This window comes from Odontomachus brunneus, unplaced genomic scaffold, assembly GCF_010583005.1.
Source record: "Odontomachus brunneus isolate Ranch 3 - 2012 unplaced genomic scaffold, Obru_v1 Obru_scaffold_075, whole genome shotgun sequence".
Classification (NCBI taxonomy): domain Eukaryota; kingdom Metazoa; phylum Arthropoda; class Insecta; order Hymenoptera; family Formicidae; genus Odontomachus; species Odontomachus brunneus.
In genome coordinates this window covers 1,361,746-1,371,358 of record NW_022639525.1, presented here as the reverse complement: position 1 = coordinate 1,371,358, position 9,613 = coordinate 1,361,746, and the positions used below count along the sequence as shown (strand labels likewise).

Below are 9,613 nucleotides of genomic sequence, written 5' to 3'. Positions count from 1 at the left end.
GGAGAGAAAAAAGGAGCCCTAGCAACTCCTGAACCTCCGTTCGGTGTATATCTGCTCTTTCTTTTTTTTTCTCTTTCATCTTTGCTCGCGGGACGGGCAGATTGACTCGTCGGTCGGAGTTGCTCGAAACTACACGCTCTCTGCGTGACAACGACTGAATCGTGACAGGTGTTTGTTCCCGTGTGTCGTAGGAGAAAAGGAGAGAGGCAGAGGAAAAAACAGGTAGCGTTTAAACAATTTACGTATCTCATTCAAAGGAGGAAGTTGACGGCTAGCGTTTTTTGAGTTTACTGAAGTGTCAGACCTGAAGTTATTCTCGGAAAACGCGTAAAGGACACGCAGGAGGGGGAGGATTTTTGGAAATCGCTGAAATATATATATATATATATATATATTTCAGCGATTTCCGAAAATCCTCCCCCTCCTGCGTGTCCTTTACGCGTTTTCCGAGAATAACTTCAGGTCTGACACTTCAGGTCTGACAGTAAACTCAAAAAACGCTAGCCGTCAACTTCCTCCTTTGAATGAGATACGTAAATTGTTAAATGTATATATATATATATATATACATACATTTTACTCAGCGCTCAAACGTGACCGTCCTCTCCCTCTGCTTATCACTCACCGTTAGAATCGAATATCGAGATATTATGGTTGGATGGATATGCAGGATGCATTTCCTGTGACAAGAAGTAACCGCGGTATCGGAAATGGGTCAAATCGTTTCTCGGAAGAAAGAGGCAGCCACGTGGCTGGCTCTCGTGGCGCGCGTGCCTGGTCTTTCGTACCTCCGGAGATTTATCGATCTTAGAAATGCCCAGTCAGCCCGAAGGAAGAGGGTTTGAGGGACAAACAACGGATACGGAGAAGAAAGTGTTTGGTACTCGTGACTATAATTGCATAGTAAAGTAATTATAGTGAAATACCATTAATAATCGTCAAAGTAATTACAGAAAAAATATTTTTTGCAGTAAATATTGCTATAGTGCTTATCATAAGGAACTTTTATACATATTGCTACTGCTACTTTTTTGTTAGAATAATAAGAAAATATAGTTGGCGCTGAAAATGGTTGTAATTGTTGTAAAATTAATCATTTTTCCGCAGTAAATGTTGTTACAATAATCTTGTATAAATAAATAAGGATAAGATACAAAGGCTCTCTCTCTCTCTCTCTCTCTCTCTATCTATCTTTTTTTCTCAAGAAATATAAACTAAAATAAAAAATAAATTACAAATAAAATGTTCGCTTTATACTCGATGTAAACTTTGCTTTATTATTAAATATAATATCATATTTTAATAACGCAGCATTTGTTTTCTTACTGTATATTTCTATATTGAGAGAAAAAATATCTAAAAAGTAATAAATATTTTTTTGTGAGTACTAATAACATATTTATTTAAATTTAAATTATTTTAATAAAATAAATAATTACTTTTACTAAAAGCTAAGGTTTTAAGAAAAGATGTATTTTTTTATTTGAAAAATATTTTATAGAATAAAAATAAAATATTTTAGAGTATAAAAAAATATTATTAGTACCTACCGAGTAGATACTTTTTATGTTTCAAATTTTTTTCTCTCAATGTACTGCTACACTTTTGTTAAAGCAACAAAATAGTATAACTGTAGTTGAAAATAACTATAATTCTAATTAAATTAACTATTTTTTTTAGTAAGTGCTACTATAATGTTATTTAAACTAACCTCATATGTGTATGTTTCTACTGCTATTTTTTGTTGATGTAACAAAAAAGTATGACTGTTGCCAAAAATAACTATAATTAAATCCATAATTTTTTTCTTTCGGTCTACGCTAAATATTCATGTAATTCTTTTGCACCGATTGCGTTGATTGTACAAGTAATTATAAACGTATCAAGCGCGGCTGCGCATGTGAAATTAAAGTCGGGGCAATGAAGCGAAACGCTGGCTCCACAACGTACCCACAATCTGACTTTCGATAATTGAACCGATAATTTCGTTAATAGCAAATGTCTCCGCCGTAATTGTACAATTTGAGAGAGTAGCGGTTAAATCATGACGATATTATGCAGCGATCGAATTTATCGACTACTTTCAGTCAACACCGAACATTAGATCTATGTTACAATTCCGTGTTTAATTATGCAAATGCAATATAACACCATATTGTATTTACATGATTGAGTGCGAAATGATAATATAGTTGTATTATAATTGATGTTCGGTGTTGACTGGACTGCTTCTAAGTACGTCATCCGCTATCCCCCATTTTTAATTCAGATCTACAACGTGCTCTTTGCTTCTTGTTTCTTTATTTCTTTCTGATTTAATCCTGAAGCCTTTAGTCAGAAAATCAGACTTTACCGTCTGCGAAAGAAACTTAGCAGGCAGATTTTCTGCAACTTACCTTAACCACGTCCGCGGTACATCGTAAAAGAGCATGGAGACGCACAATGGGTCTTCGGAGAGACCTTTAAACTTTAAAGGGACGGCACCCTAACAGCTGGTGCCACTTCCTGAGTGTGTTTCTTTTGGTCGTTTTATACATATTTAAAATATTGATTTTCACTCTGACGAGTAGATATGCTAGTAGATGCGTGAAGGACGAAGGTGCGTAGGTGCCGTGAATCACGCTACTCGATTGATGAAGCTCCAAACAAACAAACAATCCATAGATATGTTCTTTTTAATTGAACTAAGTTCTTCGCTTTTGGAGTGAAATGAGTATAATCTAATGTTGAGAGGAAAAAGGACGAAGTTCCAGTGCAGTGATTAGTCCACTAATTAGTTCTTTAATATTAAGTAATTAGTACATAATTATATATTTTCGCGTTAGATTTTTCTCAAAATTTTTATATTGACAAAGTAATGATTTTGTCGATATAATACTCTCGATATAATGTAGATAAAATTGTATTATTTATCCCAATCCCAATTTTATATACTAATTTCTTTTTATATACTAACTTCTTTTGAATACTAATTATTGTATAGGATAGAAAATAAAATATTTTTGTTTCAATAGGATAGAAAATAAAAAATAAAATATTTTTAAAATATATTAAGCATTTTGTTAAATATTGAAATTATTTGAAAAATCGACATATATGTGTGTGTGTGTTTGGTTCAATTTTAAGGTAAAATCAGAAAATATATAGGGGGACCTTTTCCATTTAGAATCGCATGTTTGAAATATTACATCTCTAATCAGAATTCACTATTGTTTTGAGGAAACACGAACTGGGATCCCAATTGGATCCCAAGAAACTTTCTGTGCGACAAATCACAGGGAATCCGTTTGTTTTTATTGTTTGAACTACGATTCTCACGATATCGGAAGCATTCGTCACGTTTGCTGTACGTTCCACCGTGTAATATAGTACGAGCCCGCTGTGAGGCCAATTAACACCTGTAATCGTGAATTCCACCGCGGCATCTGCCGCGGGCGATACGATATCCAGATGTTAAACGGCAGGCCTATGTGTGGTACGTTTGATGCTTTTTTCTACCGGTATCGGTATGAAATAAGAGCTCCTTCCGGTCTCATACGTGTCGCCGGGTGAATACGTCGCGAGTGACGTGAACAATATTTACTGCGTTACGAATACGAGAATACGTCGGAAGTCCTGGAAAATAAATCGTCGTCACACGACACGGCGGTATGTGTGCACTTGGGAAACGTACTTTAGATTTTCAATGAAACGAACTTGTCATCCTTATTTGGAGATGTCATCTACGTGGGGGATATGACTGTTCTATTTCGATTCGGCTGTACAGAATGCATCCCGACTGATCGACGCGTTCACACGATTGTGCATATGGCGCCATAAATATTACAATTTAGCGAGTAACGAGGTAATTGGGGTGGGCGTAGCCGTGACGAATACAGGGGCGATTAAAGCCCTGCCTCGGCCTATTTGTTGAGCTTAGCTAATTAAAGAATGCTCTTTCCCAACGCCATGTGCAACTTTAATAGATCGTTCCGTGGGGCCAACAATTATTTATTTGATATGGCAATATCATACATCGACAATTTATTTAAAAAACGCAGAGAAGAATACCTAATTTACGGATCGCCAAGCGCTTCGTTAATTTATTGTGAGATAAACAATAGAAAAGGAATCGCAAATATTCTTTTTAAAGCATGAACACTTTTAAATGTAAAGATTGATTGGTGATATTTAACCATTTGAAGAAGATTTGTGATATTCAAATTATTTTCTTATTTGAATACCACTTTTATGATAGATAGAAAGATGATCCAATAAAGAGCTTGATGTTAAAGTTTTTGATGGCGGCGTTTTTTTTCTTCTTGCACCATATTAAAAAGAAGATGATCAAAATCAGAATAATAGTACCAATTATTACGCCAGCTATCACGTCATTATTAACATTTTCCCCGATGTCACCACCTGAAATGATAATCTTTATTGCATTAGACTGTCATGTTCGATTAAAGGTGATTGATTTTAATCGGTCACGAGCAGTTTTTCATCGCCACAATTATAGAACATTAATCAATAATCGTGTAAGACTATCGAGATCACAGTACCTGCTCTCGAACTATTAGCTTCAGAGCAGCTAGCAAATGCGATTAAGCTGATATTGGAAATAAGAACGTTCACCCAATCTCCAACGTTTATTTCGGCTCCTAATCTACGTATATATACTCTGTGCTTCATTGATGTGGAGAACAATCGCAAGTGTCTGCCCATTGTATCCTCTCTTATTCTCTTATCTATTAAATGTCAAAAGAAAGGAAAACAATAACATAGAGAGAGTCTAGAAATTAACGCTTTAAATAACTTTAAATTAAGAATGGTTTAGCCTGTAAAATATTAAAGATATCGCCTGTGAAGTATCGACTCAGTCTAAAATATTAAAATAAAATCACGAAGGATACAAATATAAATGAGATCTGAAGATACTTATTATGAACTACTTATTATGAAAGTGGTATGAATCCGAAAAAGATTAATAATTTAGTTGTTGTAATAAAGATAATATAAACATAGATAATATAATTTCAATGCTTACAGATAGGTTTGAGAAATGAGAAAATAGAAACAAAGAAATGTATAAAAAAATAGACTCAAATCACTTTCATAATACGCGACTCACCTATAATTGAATAATATAGAAATTTGTCACGTGATATTACGTTCTTATCAATTTTCGCTGTTAAATTATTATGTTCGAACCAACGTACGTTGCGCATTCGGGAAGTTATTGTTGTCCAAATGCACATCGACGGAAGTGGAGTCGAGGAAGTATGTGCTATCGTCGTGAGAATAGCGAAAAGTGATTTTATTTTCCTTAACATCGGCTTGATTTTCGACGGCGTCTTTCCAGCTCAAAGTAATCTCTGCAGTTTTTTCACCACAGATACCACTGGTTTTTGCTTTTCTTGGAACTGTTAAAGCAGCCTCATTTGTCTAAAATGTTATATTAGGTTGCTTGATAAATAATAGTAAGAACATAAACAACAACAATAAAAATTTTATGTTTCCGCATACAGATTGCCAGACGAAACGAGCTGAATCTTTAGAACTATTAGAAGTAGAAGAGAATGTCATGAAGCAAAAGTGGCGTTAAATATTACATATTCTTATGTTACTACGTTCTTATGTTTTACGTACTTACAAGCAAAGTTATGAAAATATTAATTAAAATTCTCTCAATTTGATAATTGATTTTAACAAATATGTTCCAATTTAACTAATTAATTAGTTGATTTAAACAAAATTAACCGAAGAATGTTTAATTAACGATTGATTTCAACGAATTCAATTAAAGACCGTTCAATTGACGATTGATATGAGCGAAGGAAATCGTTCAATTGACAATTGAGCTTAACAAATTTAATTAAAAGCTACTTAACTTCCGATTGCTATGAGTAAATCCAATCAATTTAATCGAAGAGCAATTACTCAAGGTTATAATTGATTTTGTGGATAATATTCATTCTCAGAGTATCGTGGTATCGTGGAAAACACGATCATTATGTCATTTATTATCAAACACTCTGGTGTATCTCACTTTATTTTTCAAAATTTTTTTAATAGAATTATATATCTACTTTTTCATATAAATATATTTATTTATATATATATAAAAGTATTAAAATAATGTCAACTAAAAGAAAGGAATTTTGTATGATATTTTAGATATATTATAGATATTTAGATATATTTTGATATAAAAATAAATTTTTCGTAAAATTCTATATCTACTTTTTATTAATCTTTATCTTTATTCTTTTAATATGCATAAGAGATGATCTGAAAAACAAATAAGAAAAAATTATAATAAGAATAAATAACTGAATATATATATATTCTAGTAACAGAGTACCCGTATACTTGGATAACTTGAGAAATACTTATGTAATACTCAAACGACTCGAGTTTCCAAAGAATCGAGGATGACATCATTAATATCTACCCTTTCGAGAAAAAAGAATATTATTTTTACACGTAAACGATTGAAAATATTCGTCGATAGTATCTTTTCTTATTCCACTGGTGTTTGAATGGTTAACATTCTACAGGCTGTCCTACGCAGGTATATTAAGACAACTGAAGATAGAAAAGAATGTATAGTAACATAAAGAATATAACAACTAATGTAAAATAAATTATATATTGTTATGTTACTTGTAAGAAGAGTTGTGAGTAATTAATTACTTTTTAATTAATTATCGGATTTAATTAACGATTAATATGAGCCAATTTAACTGAAGACCGTTTAAATGACAATTGATTTCAACAAATTCAATGGAAAACTGTTCGATTGACAATTGGTTTCAACAAATTCAATTACAGAATTCAATTATCTACTCAATCATGAGAATTTTCCACGATGTCACACGCATGATGCTCTGATAATGAATATTATCCGCCAAACTAATTGCAATCTTAAGTAATGGAACGCTCTTCGAATTAATTGCTTATATCACTCGTCAATAAAGCCACCTTTAATTTAATTTACTAAGTTCAATTACTAATTGCACGATTCTCTTAACTTTTTGATCCCCTTTTAGGTATATACGACATATGATTCCCTCTGCATATGGATCGTCAATTGAACAGTTTTTAATTGAATTTGTTGAAATCAATTGTCAATTAAATATTCTTCGGTTGATTTTGCTTGAATCAATTGTTAATTAGTTAAATTGAAACATATTTGTCAAAATCAATTATCAAATTGAGAAAAATTTTTAAATATTTTTCACAACTTTGGATACGAACTATTTCCACATGAACGTTATGTCATTAATTATCAAACACAATTTGTAGAAATACTCGGGTTATATAGAGAGTACTAGTTAATATCTTACTCGATAATAATTCGTCATGTATTGCAGATTGATTTGAATTGTCATGTTAGCCTGAACGCACGCCACTCCAGTGTTCGCGTCTCTCGCGACATAATTGAATTCTTTGCAAGGAATGACAGTTGCATGCGGTGTCGTGTCCGTGTTAGTTGTTACTTCAGTTGTGATAACTTCCGTGGTTTCGGCCTCAGTGATGATTTGCTCGCTCGTAGTTTTCGGAACTTTCGATATACTAGTCGGCGTCTCGATGGTGGACTCTTTCATCCACGATGAATCCCTCGTAGAGATTGCCGTATTTTTCGTAATCGTTGTATCTATTGGCATGGTTTCGCTCTTCGATTCCTTTACCGTAGTCATCGTGGTCGTCATATATGAATTTGTCGTTGCATTCGTTTCCAAGGTTGATTCTGTCGTTTGTGACTTAACCGCTGTAACACTCGATGAAGAAATGGTGCTCGACGAAAGTGATGCGCTTGTTGCACTTGTCGATGCATTTGTGGTGGATGCAGTCGAAGCTATCACGACATTCGTCGTCGATGCAGTACTCGGTGTATTCGTTGTCGTTGTTCTCGTCGCAACAGTTGTCGATTCGTGCGTTGTAAGTCGCGTTGTGAATGATGTCGTCGCGTTAGATCTCGACATCTTTTCCATGGTCTTTTTCACCTCTGTAAGAATCGGTTGCACGTGATCGGACGACGAGATTGGCTGATTGATCGATTGCTCGCGCGCTCTCTCGCCTGTATATTTTTTATTAAAAAAAAATCATTGAACTATGAGTTACTACCGAATAAACTATGAATTATTATCGAATATATAGAACTGTGAATTAAGGTAAAAGTACCAATTCCCGAGCACGTATTTAATCCTGAACATTCTTATTATTTTGGTCTTTAAAATTAAAAATATTAATATTTAAACTTTCAACATGGAATGTATATATATTCAATACTTGTATATTTTATGTTGAAAGTTTAAATATTTGTATTTAAAAGCTAAAACAATAAGAGTATTAAGTAAGTGTCCAGGCATTAGTATTAAATTGATTATCGAGTGAGTAGGGGGAAACCGGGGCTAGATGTCCTGTATTTTAGAATTTCGAAGTTACAATTTCTCAAGCAACTAATAGTTATGATTGCAAAAACATAACAGAGGCAAACTTCTTCTTTATATTATTGCCCGTCACGAGCTTGTTAATCGTATATTTTGTTTTGTAATAACCAAAATACAAACATGCAGCAACTATCTTATCCTGACAGCGGATTCAGTTGTTCAGTAACGCAGGATAAGAAGGCCAGTAAAATATGTATCCTGATTAATTCCAGAATCTCCGTGAAAAGTCTCCACAGTTTTCCCGCTTTATTTATGAGACAACTTTATTTCGTCCGCGCATATATTCTATTTCAATCATTTTATAAATGAAGATTACATTTATTACCAGAAATATACACTTGAAAGAAATTTCAGTCTAGTAACACATCACTTAATTTTATACAGTCACGGTGGAGAATGTTAGTAGAAAATTTCGAGCTAAAAAATTTACTTTAATATTACCAAATTAATTTTTTTTCTATTCCTTGAACGTAATGTTATGCCGATTTTAATTAAATTTGGGGTAAAGTGTTTATATTTTAAAAGAGTTATTTCGCGGTGTTATACCCACTATTCTTCTCAAGATAAATACTAAAAAAAAGCATATGACAACGTACCATTGGGATCATATTGCCTCGGTTTCCCCTGTTACTAATCACTAAGAAGATAAAAATAGGGTCAAACCTAACTGTAGATCAGGAAAACATCACCTCCGATTAGTAAGACCACGAAAATCAGAAACACCATTGTTGTACGTTTCATGTTTAATTTTTCAATACTTCGGAATACCTCGTAGAGAATTCGCCACATATACGTACTCGCTACGCACTCGGCCGATCACAAATCTCTTATTTCGTATTTTCACAGAAAAAAAATCCATACGTTTACCGACAGGAAAATTTTGAGAATGAGACACAACAGGAAAGCGACCCAATGTGAATCCAAAGAATGACGACCGGTCTATGTGAAACTGATCCAATTCCAACGATAGTTAAACGTGGAATATATACAAACGAGTCACATAGATAGCTTTCTCTGGACAGAATCGATATTTTTGTCCATTATCTTTTTGATGATGCGATGAGATATCTCTGAACCTGTTCTTTTCCACTAGCCAATCAGCGCGCTAATGTCGAGATCTTTCCGTAATTAGAGTCGATAAGCTCGAAATGAGAATTTTCACATTTCAGAACCGCTGA

The 9,613-nt window shown here is 33.5% G+C and overlaps 1 protein-coding gene across 4 annotated transcripts; it reads right to left on the bottom strand.

The window, feature by feature from the left end:
• Positions 1-4,013: 4,013 nt before the first annotated feature.
• LOC116847221 (mucin-22-like) lies at positions 4,014-9,383 on the bottom strand. 4 transcript variants are annotated; one of them, XM_032821972.1, is made up of 5 exons: positions 9,099-9,383; positions 7,329-8,062; positions 5,199-5,424; positions 4,542-4,727; positions 4,014-4,401 (listed from the first exon to the last, which is right to left on the bottom strand). In XM_032821972.1, exons 2-5 carry the CDS (start codon positions 7,974-7,976, stop codon positions 4,229-4,231), a joined length of 1,233 nt encoding a protein of 410 aa, XP_032677863.1. In that variant the 5' UTR covers positions 7,977-8,062; positions 9,099-9,383; the 3' UTR covers positions 4,014-4,228. The 4 variants fall into 4 exon arrangements, with proteins under 4 accessions (XP_032677863.1, XP_032677864.1, XP_032677860.1 ...); XM_032821973.1 differs by having other exon boundaries at positions 7,329-7,990; XM_032821969.1 differs by having other exon boundaries at positions 9,104-9,383.
• Positions 9,384-9,613: the final 230 nt, after the last annotated feature.